This window comes from Zootoca vivipara, chromosome 1, assembly GCF_963506605.1.
Source record: "Zootoca vivipara chromosome 1, rZooViv1.1, whole genome shotgun sequence".
NCBI lineage: Eukaryota > Metazoa > Chordata > Lepidosauria > Squamata > Lacertidae > Zootoca > Zootoca vivipara.
This window is the reverse complement of record NC_083276.1, coordinates 110,229,349-110,251,917: the sequence shown is the minus strand read 5'-3', so window position 1 is coordinate 110,251,917 and position 22,569 is coordinate 110,229,349. Positions and strand designations below refer to the sequence as shown.

Sequence of the window (22,569 nt, the reverse complement as noted above, 5' to 3'; positions counted from 1 at the left end):
TACGGTAGTTCCAGGAAGACAGTCAGGGGAAAGAACCTGTCTGTCTGTCTGTCTGTCTGTCTCTGTTGAGACCTACATTCCCTCAGGGATAATCCATCGGGAGCCTCATGCTAATAGCAGCACAGTCAGGCTGATAATGTGTAGAACCAGTGACAAAAGTGTTCTGGATTACCTAATCTAGAATAAAAGCTGCCCTGTTTCGATTTTCACCATGGCTACATCAGATTAGACTTTCCAGTCCTATGCAGGTCTCCAGAAAAGCAAGCCCCACAACATTTTATTGGGTTACTTTCAAAAAAATGCAACTTTTATACTGAATAATCATATATACTGAATAATCATATAAATAGATCTATGTGGTATAACCAGGGCTTTTTCAGCCGGAACTCACCAGAACTCAGTTCCAGCACCTCTCAGGTGGCCGCCATTACCATTCTGAATGAGGGAGAATGAGGGAGGTGTTCATGGCGAGTTCCAGCTAGGCTTGCCATACGTCTGGAAAATTCCTGACATGTCCTGATTTTCGGATATAAAAATGGTGTCAGGGGGGCCTTTGCACTGTTGACTGAACACCCCCTGCTGTGCAGATAATGAATTTTATTCTTACTGTCACAGACCAGCCACAATGTGCAGATGATGGAGAAAGCTCGTAAATTGTATCCCTTCTGGCATCCTGGCCAACTCTATTACGCTGGTGTAAACCCTGGTGCACCAGAAGCCCAGAATAGCAGCAAATGAAATCCACTCATACTGATAAGACTTGTCAACCAGTTCTTCCAAAGTCTTCCTAAATTATAAAGCTCCAAAATCCAGGGTGGCAACAGAAAGCAAACTAAAAATGGTTTTGCAGTTCATCAAAACTATCCAGCAATATCAAGTTATAGGAGAACTTGTGCTATTAACAGTAATCCTTCTAGTTGGTTAATTGGTTTGGCAACTTCCATGCACATGATGTGTGATGCTAATTATTTCCCCCAAGAGTTAAATAATAACTAATCAGAGGCAGCTCCAGGAGAGCTATGAGATTCAGGTGAGGGTGAGATGCCTTGTCAATCCCAACAGGTATATAAGAGGACGGCCCGGCCTGCCCAGGCCCCCGGCAGATTTTTTTGAGGCCGTATTTCTTAATTCATGATTTTTAAAAAACGGTTCTATTTCCACCTCCAAACCTTTCAGGGGAGAATCTGCTAGAGATTGGCACCATTTTTGAGTGAATTGGATAATGTCAGATTTTTGGTGAAACTGTGACCGCGCGGGTTAGGGATTTTTTTCCCCAACAAAATGTTTTTCCGAAGGCGTAGGCGTCGAGACCTGATTTCTTGGTTTACTACAAAAACCCTTCTATTTCCACCGCCAAAGCTCTCAGGGGAGAATTTGCAACAGATTGGCACCATTTTTTAGTGAAGTGGATAACTTCAGATTTTTTGTTAAAATTCTGACCCGAGGGATGGAAAAAGCAGCGGAAACAGCTCCAAAAGCTTAAAATCACATTGGGGGGGGGGAGGTTTCCCTCAACAATGTGGGTTTGTTCTCCAAAAAGGTTCAACAATTTTGCGGGTGTCAGGAATTTTACTTTTTTAGATATAGTAGCCCTAATTCTGTTACCTCTTTTTCTAGAAAGATAGTACTGGGCATAACGAACAAACTTTTTAAACCACTGAGAGAACGTAGTCAAATCTGGATCTAGGAGCACACGAAGTTGCCGATCTGTTCCTTTAGTGGGAATGTATCCTCATCCCAAACAGGCAACTGGCACATCTCTCATCTACAGCAGTTCCATCTTGAAAGGATTGAAACTCTGTTTATTGGCCCGCATCCAGCCCTCTGTTTCATCCAGTGTTTACATAGCCACACCTGACTCAGATATTATCGAGAAATGAAGCTGGGCGTCATCAGCATAATGATCGGCACCTTGTCCCGAAACTCCTAATGACTGCTCCCAATGGGTTTACATAGATGTAAAAAAAAACCACAAGAGCCCTGGTGGATCAGGCCAAAGGCCCACCTAGTCCAGCATCTTGTACTCACCAACCACTTGCTTATTGGAAAGCCACTAAAGGGGGGGGGCTGAGTGCCGCAGCATTGAGATTTTGGTACTCAGTGGCACCCCATACTGCAAATACCAGGGGGCCAGGACGGGGGGGGGGAACTGATGGGATGGAAGAATTGGCTAGCTTTGGAAGGTGCTGGCAGCGGGGGGAGGGTGCCATGTAAAGTGAAGCACAAGTCACATGTGACCCCTTATAACAGGTTGCCAACCTGTGTTATTCACACATATACCTAGAGGAAAATCCCATTGAATTCAGGGAAGTTACTTCCCAGTAGACATGCATAGGACTTCCACCCAGGGCAGTGTGAGGTCTGGGCAGTTCTCCTGTCCTATCAAACAAAGGGTTGTTCCTATCAGAACTGATAGAACATAAAACCTGAAGGAGCATCTCCACCCCTGTCCACACTGCAGTCCAGCTTTGAGGGCCTTCTGGCAGTTCCCTCACTATGAGAAGAGAAGTTAGAGGGAACTAGGCACAGGGCCTTCTCGGTAGTGGCACCCACCCTGTGGAATGCCCTCCCATCAGATGTCAAGGAGACAAACAACTTCACAGTACAACTTTCAGAAAACATCTGAAGGCAGCCCTGTATCAGGACGTTTTTAATGTTTGACATTTTATTATGTTTTTATATGTGCTGAGAGCTGCCCAGAGTGACTGGGGCAACCCAGCCAGATGGGTGGGGTATAATAAAAATATTTTTTATTATTATATGCGGGGAGGGCTGTCGGAAATCAGGTACTTGTTTCCTTTGTATGTTCTTCAACAAGTTTTCAGTGTTGTCAGAATAGCAGTCCTTAGTGGTGAATTGCCCATGAGGAGATAACAGACTAATGTTATTACACAACAGGATCACTAGTTACTGACTGGAGTTTTTCAAAAGAGAGGAAATGTGTGCTTGGTCATTAATCTCTAGCTCCTTTTTAAATACTGTTTGTCCTGCCTTAAACAACCCAAAACACCACCAAAGGCAGACAGATGGACTAGAGTTCTTTACTCCGTGGGCAGCATAACACATTGCAAATGGGATGCTTGTAAGTTACTTATTAACTGTGAAAAGGGACACTTGCTTTATTTTCACCAGCCTGAGCAATGGAAAAATGCTCGAAAGACATTTTTATTCTGAAGCCTATTATCAGATGCTTAAAATTATTTCCAGCAAAGGTAATAATGAAGGTAATAATGAGTAGGACCGGCCCAGGGCATTTTGGCACCTGAGGCAAACCACAAAATGGAATCCCTCCTTGCCAGGGAAAAAGGTGTGAGTGAAGATTTACATCAGGAACAAGGGGGAAATAAAGATCTACACTGGAATCTGCTGCCCCTGTGGATCCTGTTACCTGAGGAAGTCTCCTCCCCTTGCCTCATAGGTGGGCTGTCCCTGATAATAAGGCTATATAGGATCTAAACATAGGCACATGGAAAGCGAATTGGGTGAATTCCTTGAGAATTTCCCCAATTACTTGCTCTTTATTTCCACAGATCTCTGTTTCTCAAATAGAGTAATGAATGAAGTAGCCTAATAAGAATAGTTAAGTACTTTGTGTACTACATAACGTGATTTCCTGAAGGTAGGCATAGGATCTCCAACTTTGGGGCTAAACTGAAAGCGATCAGGTCACCATTAAAAGGTCATGAAACCAACCAGTGGCAAGTAAGTTCATGGGGCCATCCCATGATTATATCACACACCCTGGGACTTGTAGTTCCATCAGCCCAAGGACTTGGTTGACATGACAACTGACTGGCCTTGATTTTCAAAATAGATCAAAAGGAAGTTTATATTAACTGGACATTCTGTTATTCCACAAGAAACCATTGCATATCAGTGTTACAGAAACATTAATTTAAGGCTTTATTTTAGAGAGAGAGTAAATTAAACCACTGTTTATATTGGCCTGTTTTGGGATTATCCTCTCCATTTATTTTTGCAAATTTTTGCGAATTGGGTGAATTCCTTGAGAATTTCCCCAATTACTTGCTCTTTATTTCCACAGATCTCTGTTTCTCAAATAGAGTAATGAATGAAGTAGCCTAATAGGAATAGTTAAGTACTTTGTGTACTACATAACGTGATTTCCTGAAGGTAGGCATAGGATCTCCAACTTTGGGGCTAAACTGAAAGCGATCAGGTCACCATTAAAAGGTCATGAAACCAACCAGTGGCAAGTAAGTTCATGGGGCCAAGTGTGCTGAATAGATACCTCCCCTCTTCTGTGGGGATGGTACTGTTTTGGCCATATAAGGACAAGCACTTATAGAACGGACTTCACTATTAGTATGCCCATGTTTCCCCTATTTTAAGACACCGTCTTATACCGGTATTTATTTTTTCCTCAAAAAACAACAACACTATCGCTTATTTTCAGGGGATGTCTTATTCCCCCCCCCCTCCTGCTGCCGCAGCCGGCATTACTGCTGCGCCTATCACTATGTCTTATTTTCGGGGTATGGCTTATATTCCTTGAATGCTTAAAAATCCTGCCATGGCTTATTTTATGACTGTGTCTTAAAATAGGGGAAACAGGGTATATAGGATGATTCCTCAGGGAGAAAGGTATGTTTATTTAAACTGCACTAAACAGTTAAGAATCATAAGCTTTTTGCATGTAAACCTGGCAAAGGCTTTCAATGAATGACAGAGGAAGCAAGCAAACACAACTGCCCATTGCATGGAAAGTGCTGACCAAGGGGGAAAAGAAATACATAGCTTCAGTGGTTTTGCCATGCCTAAACTGAGATAGAACTATTAACAAGACACAGAAGTAAAATTTCATAAAGCCCACTCCAAAATCCATTAGTCTGTAACCCTACTCAGAGTAAACACATTGAAATTAATAGAAATGGCTAACTTGGGTCCATTTATTTCAGTGGGTCTACTCTGTGGACTAACATTGGATAAACCTATTGCGCATTCAGGCACATTACTCTGATAGTCTTCAAGTATTTATTTTATGAATGCCCTTATGTCCATTGGAAGGAACAATTATAAACATGGCAAGTTAGCATACATTTTACCATTGTGTGGGACATGTACCTATGTTGCTTCTAACAAAACGTTACAAATATTTACAATGTTCAAATAACGTAAAATTGAAATACAGAACAGTATAGCTTGTAACACACAATAAATTAATGACTTATGCATGTAAATAATAATAATACAATACATATGGTAATTTTCTGAGATGCACTAAAATGGCTATTTTAGCTTTAACAGACTCTAAAAATTAGACTGGACAGATGTTTTTACACTGGCTGCTATTTGAGGAGTTCTTCTCAAACAATTCAAAGTTGTCCGCTCACATTGCCGTTCTGAATTTACTCTACCTTGCAAGCCCTCCTAAGGCAACACTAATCATCTGTTTCAAATATCAACACACAGAGCTTTTCGTGGTCTACAGTCATGAACACAGATGTGTGGACTGGGGTACTACTGGCCTTAGAAGAGTACAACAGGATATGTTGCTCACCCTTCCTAAACACACACACACACACACACACACACACACAAAAGTAAAATTACTACAAAGCAATTGCAGTGAGGATGCAGTTACACCCCACCCAGCTGCCCACCCACTTACCCAGATCTTGGATCAAAGCTGGAGGAGGAGGATTCACCTGTCTCAGGACTCTGTCCTTCTCTGGAATATCTAACACCAACACTACCATAAATAGGGTGACCTGCACTACTTGAAGAGAAACCGGCCCCATGGTTTGAGAACTGCTTAGATCTCAGCGCAGTTCACAATATAAAAACACAAGATAAAACACAAAATGCATAATAGAAACAAGAACAACCAACCCCCCCAAAAACCCAATAAACCCCTCCCTGCAAGGTAAACCACTCACAGGTAAAATTTATAAGCCACACAAAGAACTGGTTTGCAGATTGGAATTCAGCCCCAAGGTATTCTGTCCTCTTTTTTCCTCACTGGAAAGCTGAATCTTTATGTCTCCTACTGCTCAACACTTATAAAACCTTGGATGAACCATCTACAAGGTTGAAAACACTAACTAGAAGGTGGTATTTAACAAGTGCTCTTCCTTCCTTCCTTCCTTCCTTCCTTCCTTCCTTCCTTCCTTCCTTCCTTCCTTCCTTCCTTCCTTCCTTCCTTCCTTCAAGAGCCAGTGTGGTGTAGTGGTTAAGAGTGGTAGACTCGTAATCTGGGGGACCGGGTTCGCGTCTCCGCTCCTCCACATGCAGCTGCTGGGTGACCTTGGGCTAGTCACACTTCTTTGAAGTCTCTCAGCCCCACCCACCTCACAGAGTGTTTGTTTTGGGGGAGGAAGGGAAAGGAGAATGTTAGCCGCTTTGAGACTCCTTCGGGTAGTGATAAAGCGGGATATCAAATCCAAACTCCTCCTCTTCTTCTCCTTCTCCTTCTCCTTCTCCTTCTCCTTCTCCTTCTCCTTCTCCTTCCTTCCTTCTCCTTCCTTCCTTCTCCTTCCTTCCTTCTCCTTCCTTCCTTCCTTCCTTCCTTCCTTCCTTCCTTCCTTCCTTCCTTCCTTCCTTCCTTCCTTCCTTCCTGTGGGCAATGCATTCTGACTATGGCAGGTGACTGTGGTGCCATAGTTCAAAGTGCAAGTAGCTGTTTCACACCAGCATTCTGTCACTCAATACACTTTCAGCCAGCACACATAACATGGGGTTGCCACCAGTTGCATTGTGTTAGTTGACACCATCCAGCCATAGCCAAATATGTCACGAGCACCCTTCTGCCAGTGGCAACCATGGCGTAGCAGTGGGAGAAGTAAGGGGGTGTCACTCATAGCTTTGCAAGTGTCAGGACCACTCATTGCTCATTAGGGCTGGCCCAGGACATTTGGCCACTGATTTAGGAGTCTCAGCTTGCCTCATGGGCCGGCCAGGCCAGCTACTCATTCAGGAAGGAGCTGGCACACTACTGCTCTACTAGCCTCCCCAGAGACCACCCTAGCCAAGCGGCCGGGGGGGGGGGGCGGCATGGGATATGCGCTTCCAGTCTTCAGATACGCAAAGGAACATTTTCTTCAGAAAGGAAAAATGTTCTGTACATGCTCAGGGGCCCTTGGAAGCCCCAAAGGATCTATTGCCTTTGGGAAGAGAGCCTATATATGCTCAGAGGCATTTAGCACCAAAATGTTTGTTAAGGAAAAATGGGACAAGTCATAAGTTCCTGGGAAGTCAATAGTACAAGTCAATAGTATTTTCTGTGGTGTTGGGTAGAGCTCTTAGGAGGAACCGGGGCTCTGTAAACAGGTTGTAGTATTTGTAACGGGCATAATTGTCTGTGTATTTTGACAACGTTCTGACAAACTGATGATTTCAAACTATTACTCGAACAATATTTGACTGGTCGATTCACTAAGATTTATTTGAGTTGGCAAATGCTAAACCCGAGTCATCTAGATCTGCCTTCACTACCCCTGGGCAAAACAGTCCTTATGACAACTGCTTTTTTTTTTAAAAGGGGTAAACAAGAAAAGAGAAGGAATTATTGCCAACATCGCTGGATGCTTGATCACCTGTGAGCACAGATGCATTCATCTTCATTGTTCGGTACGCACAGCTTGAAAAAGCACAAATTGGAGTCTTTTCGGATGCCATTTTACACTGCGTTTGGGTCAAATAGCTGAACTTTGTTCTTCATGAGTACAAAGTCCTGCACAAACGATGGCATTTTTGAAAGTGGTAGCCAAAGAATCTTCGCATCCATGCCTGCACTGTACCGTGCCTTTGGATATTTGCTCATTAAGGCATGTTCCATGCAATGCACAACCAATGAGATGTCTGTATTCTGACACAGCTTCACTAGTTTCTCCTTCTTTACTGCTTCTGCAGAGAGAATGAAACCAGGAGAGGGAGGTAAAATATATGCAGCAATAAGCTTCAAGAGTCTTAATTCTGTGCAATCCTTTGAAGTACTGTTGATGTGGAGCTAGTTTTGCACTGTGCAAAGAGCATTGGCATATTGTTACTTGCAGTTAAACAATAAGGCTTCCTATCTCCTTTCGTTCCCTTCCCTTCTCTGCCCATTATCCAGCAGGCAGGACATGGAAGTCTTTGCAAAGTCTATTGGCATTGTGGGTAATCCTTGGGACGATTCCAAGGCCTACCACTCTTCAGTCATGATGTATGCTGTGGAGCATGAAGTTGAGGGAAGGAAGCAATAAAGCTTCCCTCCTTTCTACCACATGTTGCCATTACTGCATTCACCTCTGGTAAATGAAGGGAAAGACCAGGGCCATCTTAAGCATATGTGGCGCCGTAGTGCAAGGATCCCTCCGCCCCCGCCCCCACCCACGTTTCCCAGAGTTGTTGACCTTTTCCAAGCCTCTACGGGGATTGCTCTCCTCCCATGGGGGCTTGGGAAGGAAGCTGCATGTCCGCCAGCCATATGGTTGACGGGGCGCAGCTGGCAGGCATGCAGGAGGGAAAGGGGAGGCGGCCGGCAAAACCGTGCAGCTCCCCCACTTGCTGGGGCGCCCCTGAGAGGTTGGCGCCCTGGCGCAACGCGCCAGTAAGCCCAATGGGGAAGACAGCTCTGGGAAGGATTAGGAGTGTGCTTTGACCGTGGGCTGATGGAGAGCAGAGGAGGTTGAATGCTAGGAAGTCTTCTCTGCCCTAGATCCGGGCCACAGAAAATCTCTTTTTAAAATTATTATTCTCATTATTTTCAGTGAGACATATTCAATATATTAAAACAAAACCATGGCATATATTGACTCAGTCACTGTGCTCTCCTCTTTTTTGAGGTGCCCTTTTGAGAAACCTGGAAGTTACTGGTAATTTCTCAACCAAGCTTGGGTGAGCTTTGATGGCATCTCTACTTCTGACTACTTCAGAATTATGTTTAGGCCCTTTCTCCATTAATACAAAACAAAAGCAACTCATGGCTTACCTTCCTTTAAGTATTTTTCACCATACTGCTTTTGTATAGTTTGAGGAAGAGTGTCCCAAACAGCCATTTTTTGTCTCATGACCATGTCTCTGTCAGAAAGCCCTGTTTTAAACAGTCCTGGCTGAATGCAAGAAACATTCACTCCAAATGGTATCATGTCCTGTCTGCAAAGAACGTAAAAAAGCTGTCATTAATTTTGGTCAGTGATTTGGGTGGATTTTTAGAGAAAGCGCTATATGTAGATTCTGTCAGCAGCACATTATAGTTTCCACACACACACAAAGATCTTATAAATGAAACTTCTCAGTTTATATATAAAATGAGTCAAGGTCATGGGATGCCTTTGGAGTCCTTGTGGTAAACCTCACAAGAGATACATCATGCATGTCCTCATATGAACTCCTGCCTATCTCCTTGACATTTAAACCAGATTGTATCTCTTCATTTATTTATTTTATTAATGGCTCTACCAGAACCCAGGGATCTGGGCCACTCTCTGCAATAACTTGGTCATTGGTTCTTGCTCCACAATTAATGCGCCAATGCAACCCAAGAAGACATTGGGTTCAGATGTTCAGCACAGACCTTCAAATCCTTTTCATGATGTGCAGCACTTAACGTTTCAAGTAAGAGGGGTTCCGGTTTCCGCCTGCAGGAATGGCGGACCTGTTTTCCATCTCTCTGACCTTTGTAAGGAATTTGGCGGTTGCTAGGGGAGTAAATGGCAACCCCCTACCCTCTCCGGGGGTTACGGAGAGGGGCCGCTGGCCCGCGATGCCCCCAGACCCACTCCGACTGTTTTTGGAGTGGGGGGAGCTTGGGCTGAGCACTTACAAGGGCCAGGACTCCCGGACGCTAATCTGCATGGCGGGGATTTCCATGGTTAAAGAAGATAATTAGGCTTAAATCTATGGACATACTTCAGAAGGAGGGAAAGAAGCGCTGTTTACTGCTGAGAAATTTATGCTGCCGAGTGAGAGGAGTCAAAGATTGTACTGCATCTGGAAGAAGGATTGATGGGGACGGAGCGATAAGGGGAGTGAGTTTTTATTTTATTTTTTTTCTTCATATTGTTGCCTCGTACCTTCCCGGACGCGATGTCCTGGCTTGTTTGGAGTGAAAGAGAAGCAAAAGACTGTGTGAGTTGAACCTTATAACTGTTGTTACTGAGCATATTTTTTTTAAAGATGTGGAGTTGCCGATGAGAAAAGCCCCCCCCTAGTCGGACGGAAGGAGTTCTGAATGCGTTCGGAGGATTTATGAGCTGTGACGCACTTTAAATTGGAGCAGCGACCTGAAGCTAAGTTCAGCTATAGGGCAAGGAGATCCATTAATTTACCAAGAGTCTATGGTTTGATGTTTGGGTCTCCTGCCTGGAAAAGCTGTAAATTCTATAATGATCGTAAATTTTCATGGCCATGAGAGGAAAGCGAAAGTGATTTGAGCTTTTTAAGATGGCGCTACTTCGAATTGCTTCAACGCAACAGGAGCTCCATTAAGAAGATTTATGGGGAGGCTGGACTGATTAACTCACACAGGAGAAAGAACATCTGTGAGACTTTGTTTGATATTTATATCAGCAGCTGGGAAACAATCGTGAAAGTGGAAAACATCTATGTGACTGTAAGGGGAAGATCTGGTTTATTATGAACTTGAAGGACGATTTGAACTTTAGAAAAAAGACGGCAGTGGACAGTTGCGAGGAATTCCCAATTTCTTGAAGCATGGGAACCCAAATAAAAAATTCTTTAGATGATTTGGCATAACATTCGGTCTGATTGATATATATATGTGTATAATTTGAAATATTGAATGTGATATAATTGGTTTTAATTGGAAAATTAATAAAAATATTTTTTTAAAAAAAAAATAACGTTTCAAGTAAGAGATCATTTGTGACAGAATATGGGCAGATGGAGCCCATGATTTACACCCAAATAAGTCATATATACTAGTATTTTGTGTACTATCTTGAAATGGAGGACAAGTGGAGAAAGTTGGGTATTAAAAAAACAGATGACCAAGAACTATGTTAGTTTTTGAACTGATACATATAAGGAGCACCGTCTCATGGGTGCGCCATTTTGCCGGATGACCCCTGATTCAGGTAGCATGAGAGATAGATTTGGATGGATGTTGGTGGTGGTGAGGCCAGTGGCATGGTGGAAACAGAATTCTACCAAGCCCAGTTTTATCCCCTGCATGCAGGCACCGAACCCATGCTCAGTTTGGGTTGAATCATGCATGCATTATGAAGGCCATCCATTAACTACCATTTTACCTTAAACTGTCGGTGAATGCTTCTGCCCCATATTTGGATGGACAATAACCACCTGAGCATATTGGTAGAACACCTCCAACACTGGTTACGTTTATTATCCTTCCCTTTGCCTTCTTCACCAATGGCAGCATGTGTAATGTAACATTGATGAGGCCTATTAGATTAACATCAATCGGTGCTTTATACTGCTCGATGGTCAGCCAGTCAGTTGGTGCTGAGACTCCCATAATTCCTGCATTATTGATCAGGCCCCACAGACCTATGGGGGCGGAGGGGAGACAGATTTTAAAAAAACAAAGAAAAAGATAATTTATTAGGTCTGAGAATGAAACATTTGGGGAGAAATTGATTTCTGAGATTTAACATCCCCATTATCATTATTATTCGAAAGGCAGAGAATAAGATCATCATCATAATGGTATATAAATATCATTACATCTACGTAAAAACAGAAAGGTCATAACAGTAACCCAGCCATGTTAATTGGTAGCAATTCACAATCATGCCATTTCTTTACTCTGAACACTTTAGTCTGAGTGAGCGGGGGTTAATTCATACACGCATGCACACCACTTGACATTTCATCATGCGGCAACTCACTGATGAATGTGTGTGTTGCCACTGCTGAAAAGTACTGTTATATTATGAGGGCAATGTGAAAGCTCTGAATAGGACAATTATCTCCACACATACCGGTACGCGTAACTGCTCACTCACTAATGCAATACTTCAGTTTGCATCCTGTCATATGAGGGAGCTTGCCATATAAAATAGTAAAGTGCCTCCTCAACAATTTATTATGCAGGACGTAGTTAAAATCAAATCCAAATCATGAACAGCGGCGTGACCTTAAAACTTTAAAGTGTTTTGAAATCAGGCAGGTATTCTTCTCGTTTTTTTGTTTGTTGGTTTATGAGGAACTAGCCTGCTCCCCAGACCGTAACAAGAACCTACTGGATCAGGCCAGTATCCTGTTCTCACAGTGGCAACCCAGATGCCCATGGGAAACCCATAAGCGCAAAATAACACTCTCTGCGCCTGTGGTTTCCTGCAACTAGTATTCAGAAGCATACTGCAGTGCTTCTGACAGTGGAGGGAGAATATAGTTATTGTTCTTAGCAGCCGTTGACAGCCTGGTCCTCCATGGATCTGTCAAACCCTCTTTTAAAGCCATCCAAGATGGTGGCCGTCACTGCCTCTTATGGGAGTAGTTATTCTAGAGTGCTAGTGTTATGAGAGGGTGGCGCCGTGGTTTAAACCACTGAGCCTAGGACTTGCTGATCAGAAGGTCAGTGATTTGAATCCCCACGACGGGGTGAGCGTGAGCTCCCGTTGCTCGGTCCCAGCTCCTGCCCACCTAGCAGTTCGAAAGCACGTCAAAGTGCAAGTAGATAAATAGGTACCACTCCGGCGGGAAGGTAAACGGCGTTTCCATGTGCTGCTCTGGTTCGCCAGAAGCGGCTTTGTCATGCTGGCCACATGACCTGGAAACTGTACGCCGGCTCCCTCAGCCAATAACGTGAGATGAGTGCCGCAACCCCAGAGTTGGTCACGACTGGACCTAATGCTCAGGGGTCCCTTTACCTAGCATCATGAGACTTGGAGAAAAAAAAGACTTATTTATCCCCTTTCTCCATGCCATTTCATACATTCCTATCATTTTGGTATTCTACTGTCCCCCAACCCTGGAAGAATTCCTGCGGACACCCTTATTAAAAATAAGACCATTGTTTTTATTTCTACCCTGCCATAGCCAATACTGCTCCTAATAAGAGTCAAGGCTTGTGTGGCAGTGGCTAAACTAAATTACAACATTGAGTTACAACACCAAGCTTACAACAGTAAAAAGCCATAATTTTAAAATGCCTGCAATTTCCCTGTAATGTTCACCACTTTTTCTACTGCTCACATGCTATTACCCCCATACCTACTCAGAAGTAAGACCCATTTTGTTCAACAAGCCTCTTAAGTTTTAGAATTTTACAGCCTCACCCACACTGTGCCACACCATTGCACAACCTACTTGGCATTTCCTTTCTATGCTTTTAAAACATGAAGGCTGTGGAAACAGGAAGGGGGGGGGAAGAGCTCACTCTGCACAAAACAGCCGATAAAATAAAAGGTAAATGTAACAATTATATATACAAATAATTTCAAGTCTGGTCCTAGCAGACACAGGAGGTACCCACTGCTCTTTAGCGCTCAATCGGAGCAAATGGCAATTTGGGCATTCCTCCAGATTGATGTTTGCTTCGATTTAGCACTAAACAGGGGATTTTCCCTGGGGAAAAGCAGTGGGACAAAGGGAGAAACCACTTGGACCCATACTTTCTAGACATGGGGCAAGCAGAAGTGTGGCTGAGCCCTCGCCCAGTGGACGGAAGCCACAATGCACAATGATCCCTTTATTTCTCAAACCCGTAAGTTTAATTAAAAGCTTGCATTAAGAAGGAAAGGAAAAACCAATTCATTGGCTTTTTGTGCAGGTTGGTAGATATGTACCTGGAGGGAGCCTGCTGTATATTTAAATGTTGCACAGAAGGGGAAGTTCTGTGCGTTAAGCCTTCCTCCTTCACGGCAGCCCCAATTCTGTTGTTGTTGTTTAGTCGTTTAGTCGTGTCCGACTCTTCGTGACCCCATGGACCATAGCCCCAATTCTATGCCTCTCTTAAATGTACAGAAGCCCTCTTGGGGTCTGCACCGCATTTAGTAGATTTTGGGAAGAGTGCAGGTGCCCATCACGTACCTTTATCCCCTACTTCTTTTTTAACATATTCCGTAACTGATTTGATGCTCTCTGTCTTTGTCACGTCCAGTAGCACAGCATGGAGGTGCCTGGAAGTCTCTGCTTTCAGCTCTGCGGCTCCTTCTTGAGTCAGGCAGGCAGCGATCACTTGAAACCCTTTCTTATCGAAGGTTTTGGCAGCCCGCTTCCCAAATCCAGAGTCACAGCCGGTGATGAACACATATTTCCCTACAAGGTACATGTCTTTTAACTTCTGCCCTGCTCTCCATTTCCACCAGATGAAGCAGATGACAAACCACATAAACACGTAGTAAAAAAGTCCTATTTCGAGACCGCTATCTTCCATTTCCTCCTTGAAAGAGACAGAAAGACACGTTACAACAGGCATTTTCCTGCCATTAGCATCATTTCCTGACTGTGAAAATCTAAAGGAAATAAAAAGCGGGGCAACGCTGAGAGCCACTCACACCTTCCATCGCCAGCCTTTAACTTCTGTTAAAATAAGGAAAGCTTCCCTGGGGGCCAGTAAATAAAATGGTCACTTTGCATTCATCAGAGCGTGGAAATTTTAAGTAGTTAGGAAGCACCACAGACTTGTTGCCTCTCAATCAGGCTGTATACGGGGAGTAAAGTCCCTTGAATGCAACAGAATCTGAAATATAGCATATAATATTATTATTATTATTATTATTATTATTATTATTATTATTATTAGGGACAACAGGTTTTGAGACTCAGAAATAGTGGCCAGTGAATTAGTAAAGGATGTAAGGTAATATTTGGAGCAACTTGCCCTTAAGTATTGTATGACTACATTAGTGTTAGTGTTATCAACACCCTGCCTTTTCCCCCTGACAGGGACTCAAGGTAGCTTACAGTTAAAATAGGAACAATTTAAAACATAGTAAAACAAAACAATTAAACATTAATAAAATTAAAACCACATACACACACACACACAAAGGTAAAGGGACCCCTGACCATTAGGTCCAGTCGTGACCGACTCTGGGGTTGTGGCGCTCATATTGCTTTATTGGCCAAGGGAGCCGGCATACAGCTTCCAGGTCATGTGACCAGCATGACAAAGCCGCTTCTGGCGAACCAGAGCAGCACACGGAAACGCCATTTACCTTCCTGCTGGAGCGGTAACTATTTATCTACTTGCACTTTGACGTGCTTTCGAACTGCTAGGTTGGCAGGAGCTGGGACCGAGCAACGGGAGCTCACCCCGTCGTGGGGATTCAAACCGCCGGCCTTCTGATCGGCAAGCCCTGTGGTTTAACCCACAGCGCCACCCGCGTCTCACACACACATAAATAAGCTCTATTAAAAACATACAGAGAATTACAATGAAATTTTCATTCAAAGCAGTCAGTCCCTAAAAGCCTGTAGGAATAAGGAAATCTTCACCTGCCAGCAGAAGGGCAGCAAGGAGGGAGCCAGTCTAGCATTTCTAGGGAGGGAGTATTTATACCCTACATTTCTTCCTTTCAACTCAAGGTATCTTATTATATGGGGCTTCCTGAACATCCCCACTCAGGCACTGGCAAGATCTAGGGATGTACAACTCTGCCAATTTCAGTTTCTCTCAGTTTCACACTTTCCCTGGTCTTAAATTCAGTTTGCCACAACGACAGTAAGCTCAGTTGGTTAGAGCATGGTGCTAACACCACCTATGTGGCAGGTTTGATCCCCATATGGGCCACCTGCATATTCCTGCATTGCAGGGGGCTGGACTAGAGGGCCCTTGGGGTCCCCTCCAACTCTACAATTATATATGTTTCTAACATTTCTGCATCAGTCTGTGATGATGATGATGATGATGATGATTATTATTATTAAAAAGTCATTATGAAAAGTTCCTCAGCTTTTTAATGTGCATTTCTCGAAATATGCACGTTTTTGATGCAGTTTTGCCTAATCTATGCATCTGTCCAAGTCGCCCTCCCTAGTCTAATGCACTTTTATGCGCACTTTCCAGACCCAGCTCTGCTTAGCTCATTCAGCTTGCTGGCTCCACCATATGCCTTCAGCCTGGAACGAGCATGCCTGTAACATTTCCACAGCACAGAATTAATTACAACTATCACTTCACCCATCTTCAGAACAACTCCGTGAGGCAGGACATCAGTATCATCACATCAGAGAGAGGAAACTGAGGTTGGGAAAGAATCACTTGACCGAGGCCATCTAGATATTTCAAAGATGAGCTCAGACTTGTGTACACCCATTTCTTGCCCTGATTCTGCAGTGCTGCTGAAGGCAATGCTGGCTTGACTTCTTCAGTGCCATGGCTTCAGATCACTTGTACGCATAGAGGTACAGCAGCATAAAGCAATCACCTGCTTCGGAGGCTGGCTGAAAACTAAAGAGTTGCAAAACAAAACAGAGTCCATCTATACATTTACCGCTGTCATGCTGGCTGTGGCTCCTCCGGGAAAGGGTGTTTCTCCTCCTATATGATCTGGCTGGATCAATATGCTGTTTGTTTATCTTCTCAGATTACTTCCCTCTGTGTGGCAGGACTCATTTTAAAAGCAGGACATTGCGCACACGATGTTGCAGAATGGAATAGGTAGATGCGGTTGTCTGTCCTCACTTCCTCCGGAATTTCGCTCGCAAAGATGCAGTCAACCTATTGGTGAAATAATTACGGAACAATACAGCTGCTCTTTAGTAAGCTCGCACAGATCTGAAGTAAGTTTGCAACAATCGCTACGGACTAGCATTGAGCCTCTCATAACATAAGAAGTAGTTGGGTTTTTTTTTATTAAAAAAATTGTATGGTTTATAGCTTTCTGAATTTTTAGACTGCGATTCAGGAAGAAAACCCATTGAACTCAATGGAAGCTTCTACTTCCAAGTAGGCATGTGTAGGATTGTACTGTTAATGCTGTAAAACAAGGGTGGGGAATCTATGACCCTTCAGTTCCAGCCAGCATGAACAACAGTCGGCTGTGACAGGAGCTGGGAATCCAACAGCACCTGGAAGTTCAAAAGCCCATCACCCTCGTTGCAAACTATCCTGAATCCAAATTTGATAAGGGGGTGTTATAGCGCTATTTAAAATAAATAAACAAGATTTTTTTAAAAAACAAACAAACAAATGTATAAATTTGTTCTACCCTGCAAGGAAAATAACCCACCAATTGTGTCATTCCCTGCAAATATTGAATATTCCATACAATTCCCCCCCCCCAGAACAGTTTGCATGCAGATACACAGTTACGAAAGTTGTTGATAACAGAGCAACAGTTAAAGCACGCCTCCAGTTACATCCCAAAAGCCTGGTGAAATAAAAATGTTTTCACTTGCCTTCGAAAGGAGACCCAGGAGGAACACAGGCAAACCTCCCTTGAAGGGTGTGCCTGCTACGACTTCAGAGCCGCAACTGTATAGGCTCCGTTCTTAGAAGCTTATATCCTCTCCAAGGAGCATGACATTCCTCAACTTCCGTTTGTTTCAAAAATCCCCCATTTTTTTAAATCTAAAATTTATTTTAGATCATCCAGGCAGCTTTTCTCAGATAAGTAAAGTTTCTCAGCTTCATTGCTTCCTCTTTTTTAAATGGAAGAAGGATAAATGCTTCTCAGTCACCTCTCACTTCTTCAGGAAAGGGAAGGGGAAACCCTTTAAAACTCTCTGTTCTCTTTTCAAACACACATAGTAGGAGCCTGGCTGCTGGATAAAACCAGAGGCCCATCTAGTCCAGCGTTCTATTCTCACAGCAGCCAACCAGATACCAAGACCTGAGTGCAAGAGCCCTTCCTGCTCACAATCCCACGGAGCTAGTGTTCAGAGCTGTACTGCCTCTGAGACTGGACCAGTAGCCATTCATATCCTTATTCTCCACAAATCTGTCCAATCCCTTTTTACATTCACCCTGATTTGCTTACAGGCTGTATATTCACCTTCTCACCAACCAATCATTCATGCATTCCACACTGTTCGCAGGCATCCCCAAACTTCGGCCCTCCAGATGTTTTGGACTACAGTTCCCATCTTCCCTGACCACTGGTCCTGTTAGCTAGGGATCATGGGAGTTGTAGGCCGAAACATCTGGAGGGCCGCAGTTTGGGGATGCCTGGTTCAAGGCATTTCTTCATCACTTTCCTAACTGCAAAAAGGCCATTTCCATTTTTTAAAAGTGGGTTTTTCGCACAAGGGCAACAAAGCATTTTCATCCGCTTTAATCGCACAAACCTAATTCTTTGCAGCACACAAAGTACTGGAAAAGTCTGGAAAAGCCACTGGAGACCAATTAGGGCTAATGGAGAACTACTTCATCAGCCCCTCAACACCTGCCTTGAAGAATGCTTGAAGGAGCTGGGTATGCTTAGCCTGGAAAAGAAAGGACTGAGAGGAGATATGATAGCTACTTTCAAATAACTTTAAGGGCTGTGACATGGAAGAGGAAGCATGCTTGTTTTATCCTGCTCTTGAGGGTAGGACTCGAGCCAATAGCTTCAATTTATAAGAAAGGAGATTCCGACTAAACATTTTGGGGGAAACTTTCTGACAGTAAGAGCTGTTCAGCAGTGGAACAGACTTCCACGGGAGGTGGGTGGACTCTCCTTCCTTGGAGGTCTTTAAGCAGAGATTGGATAGCAATCTGTCACGGATGCTTTAGCTGGGATTCCTGCACTTCAGGGGGTTGGACTAGATGACCCTTAGGATCCCTTCCAAATCTAAGATTCTATGATCTTACAACCAACCGGCTAGCTCTCTTTTTTTCATTGGCTCTGGCTTCACCTACCAGCATTTCCTTTTAAGAATCCATGTAAATTTAGGAGTTTCACATTTCACCTCCAAGTTTATCCTGGAATGCCCATTCAACACCCTGTCAGGAATAGTGCCTCAGATCATATTCCCATATCTTAACAGTGCATGTTTAATCTGGCAGTCAAGGCACTGACCTGCATTTGCACAGGAAACTCTTTTGGAGAACAGATGAATGAGTTTATTTAGATGCTTCAGTTTTGCTTTAATTTACAATAAATCAGGTCTGAGATAAGTGGCTTGGTTACTGCCACATTCCAATGCCTCCTTTCTAAGAATTTTCTTTTACAAATTCTGGATTACATGAAACTAGTACTTTTTTTTCAAAAATAAAATAAAATATGAAAGTCTCTCATATTGTATTTTAAGATCCCACTATATGCCATACAATTTTGGATCGGAAAGAGTGTCTCAATTGCTCTTTTCCCGGTCTCACACATGCTTTTCTGTAGTTATGGGTTTTCTTTGACTGCTCTGTAGCTTGCTGACTGAATAAAAAAGAAATTACAATTTAGCACACAGAAAGGGTGAAATAGTCTCAGAAATCCAAATGTTGTTTGAAATCAGGGTCGAGGTGTACACCCGCTTCTTTCCCTCTAATGGTATCCTGACCTAGAAAGACGTGGACTTCAGTTTCCAACCCTCTCTGAGATTATGCCATGCTAATTTTTCCTTGTTTGCTGTCTCGATCTGAGGAAGAAGGTTGTCATTGAGCTATGTACACTTAGAGGTGAGCTACACTGATCATGAAGGAGATGACAACAAGAATAGTCACCCTTGTGATCGTAAGGAGCTGACGGTTGGATCCACCCAGTGGTTGCTGACACAACTCCCATGTTCCTTCCTTGGCAGGGCAGAGCGAATGTAGCAGATCTCCTGCCCTTGAGATTCCCTGGTCTCCAGCATCCAAAAGCCTGGGGCTCACATGGCAGGGTCTGGTGATGTCACAAGGCAAGCTCTAGTGATGTCACAAATCCTATGAATCCATGGAGTGAAGATCACATGCCCTTGCAAAGCAGATCACACAAGGAAATGAGCCAACATTCCTAGAAACAAACACACCTCTCTCTCATACTCATCCTTGGGCGTGTTTGTGCGTGTGCGCACGCACGCACACACACACACGCAGCAGAGCAACCCACACCTACTTTCTTCCTAGCTTTATCTTTCATTCTAAATTGCTTCCTTCTTCCTTTCCTTTATATTCTTTTTCTCTCTGACTCCCCTTTTCCTTGGTTCCTCACCAAATTCTTCCATTTATGGGTGTCCACAGGCACCTTTCCAGTGGGAAGTCAAACGCTTGAAAGGGGAGATAGCAGGGTAGCTTCAGCTTACCAGATTTTTTTCAAAGAATCCGGGGACACTTTATTATTATTATTATTAATTATTATTATTTTAAAAAATTAAGAAGTAATATCTTCTCTTCTGTGGCCTCCTCTGCTGCATGGCCTTCCTCTGGCCTTCCTCTCTTGGAGCGCTAGCCACCATGGAGTAGCCTTGGGTCGGGCCTGGGCTCAGCCACATGTCCTTGCCCTCCCAGAGCTCTCCTACCTTTTTTCCTCAGCAGCGGCAGCAGCATGGCAAGGTCAGGCCTCCCCTCTTTTTCTCCTTCGTCTTTCTCTCTCTTCCTTCCCCTTCTCCCTGCATCAGCTCTGGGGTTTTCCTGGCCCCAGAGCACCGCTGGGCAGTCAGCCGGGTGGCCGAGCGCTCTCCCGGCTTGATTTGGGTCGTGGGAGTGTGTGTGTCAGCAGTTCCCCCAGTTGACGCGGCAGGCGTATCCGGTTCCCCCTTGGCAGTGGCGGTGGCAGCGGCAGCCTCAGCAGCCCGGAGCCAGGCTGGTAGCGCAGTTGGCTCTGGCCGGCTTCAGGAGCTGCTCACTGCCCTGGCGCCCGCCATTTTGCCTCGCCAGAAGTCCCCATATGATGGGTCTTGTGCCGTTGAACCAATCACGCATCATTCATTCCCGACTAATAAATCTACAACACTTAAATCCGGGGACATTAAATGAAATCCAGGGACATTCCAGGGACGGATTTTGTCTGGGGACAGATTTGAAAAACCGGGGACTATAATTAGAGAGGAATTACCTAAGAAAGATATTACGTTTTTTTCTGTATGCCACAACAGCAGCTAGAATAGTATTAGCAAGAAATTGGAAGACTGAAGATATACCGACGGTGGACGACTGGCAGTTGAAGCTGATAGAATTTATGGAACTGTCCAAGCTGACCGGGAGACTCCGTGAGCAGGGGGAAGAATCGGTGGAAGAAGATTGGAAGAAGTTTAAAGTTCATTTAGAAAATAATTGTAAGATTAGCAGTGCTTAATAAAAGATTTGGAAGTATAAGGAGGTTGTAGATGAGGATTAGTTGAGTTACTGTTGTATAGTAAGATTTAGTTAAGTGTTTTATTGTATTGAGTATCAAGAATTAATTAGAATAGAGTTGTATTTTAAGATAGTAATAAGAGATTTACTATGTTACCAAGTTAATTAGATAGGCATTAAAGACCTGCAGTAGACGAACCTGGTGTTTGAAAGCAGCACCGCAAGGCTGGCTGAAAGAGCAGACAAAACCAGAAAAGGGGGGTGGTAAATTTCACATGCTCCCCGTTGCATGAGTGAGGGAATGTGGGGACATGTGCTTATGTCATGGGAAAGGTGGCAACTCAAGGTCCCTATGGAATCATTGTAGAGTTGCCAGACGATAATTTGGAAGAATCTCCTTTCTTTCTTTCTTTATTTTCCAACAGCATTTGTAAATATTAAAGGAAATAATAAGTAACTATAATAATGGGCAAATAATAGAGTAGACCCATTGAAAGAATCGACGTGAGTTAGTCATGCCCATTGATTTCATTTATAATTTCATAGAGCATGATTTAATCATTCACAACCCAGCGAGAAGGATGGGTGGATAGTCAGACAGACTGACATGCACATACAATATGCTTTATTTTCTACCCTGTTTCTATCCATCTCAGTAAGGAAAAGTTAGAATAATTAATAACAACAACAACAATAATAATAATGTACTATGTACCAATTATGCCCTAAGTTCCCAAAGTACTTGCTATGCATTATCTCTATCATTGCAATAACACCTTGTGGTACAACAACATTATGGTCCCTGCGTTACAAGGATTGGGTGTCTAGGAGGCTATGGCTGACTTAAAACCCACAACAGCTTACGTTTGTTGGGATTTTTTTAGGCGCCACAATACTCTTTGTTGCTTTGGCTTGTATAAGGCCCCCAGGCGAGTCCATGACAGTATGGAGATTTGAACCAGAGGATCACCATCTCATAACTCACACTTTTACAGCCACTACATTACACCAATTAGTAAAATGCTTGCATCCCAAATATGGAATTGGTACGTACCTACTGAGTCGGAGAAAATATGTTGGCAGGTTGGCTACAAGTACAGCTAGTCCAAAAACTTCTTGTGTTCTCTCTCTCTCCTTCTCTCTCTCTCCTTCTTCCCTGGCAATCTTCTAAAGATGATTCCTGCACAGAACAACCTTTTGACTTTTTAAATTAAGGCATCACAATGAGTGCCTTCTGACTCAAGTCATAAACAAATTGCAGGTTTAGTTGGCTCTCATGAGTCACATTGTTGATTACATAAGTTATTTATGTTGTACAGGTGTATTCAGTTTGGCAGTGAGTCACATTTGTGGTTCCTCAGCTACGAAACACATGGCCCAGAGTCAAGGGTCACAGTATTGGTGTAAATGAGTAATACTTCCTTCAATTGAATTAAATAATTTAACCAATTATTTAAAATTACTATATTTTAATAGTGGTGTTATATTTTTGTGAGCCACTATGG

At 43.5% G+C, this 22,569-nt stretch overlaps 1 protein-coding gene across 3 annotated transcripts; it reads right to left on the bottom strand.

Moving 5' to 3' along the window:
- Window positions 1-4,347: 4,347 nt before the first annotated feature.
- On the bottom strand, window positions 4,348-22,227 carry DHRS9 (dehydrogenase/reductase 9). Of its 3 annotated transcripts, none has more exons than XM_035133284.2 (6): window positions 22,119-22,227; window positions 16,368-16,594; window positions 13,960-14,311; window positions 11,214-11,472; window positions 8,933-9,096; window positions 4,348-7,866 (listed from the first exon to the last, which is right to left on the bottom strand). In XM_035133284.2, the coding sequence occupies exons 2-6, from the start codon at window positions 16,374-16,376 to the stop codon at window positions 7,640-7,642; spliced, it is 1,011 nt and encodes a 336-aa protein (XP_034989175.1). In that variant the 5' UTR covers window positions 16,377-16,594; window positions 22,119-22,227; the 3' UTR covers window positions 4,348-7,639. The 3 variants fall into 3 exon arrangements, with proteins under 3 accessions (XP_034989175.1, XP_034989186.1, XP_034989165.2); XM_035133295.2 differs by having other exon boundaries at window positions 19,514-22,221; XM_035133274.2 differs by lacking the exons at window positions 16,368-16,594; window positions 22,119-22,227 and having other exon boundaries at window positions 13,960-14,641.
- Between the last annotated feature and the right edge of the window lie 342 nt (window positions 22,228-22,569).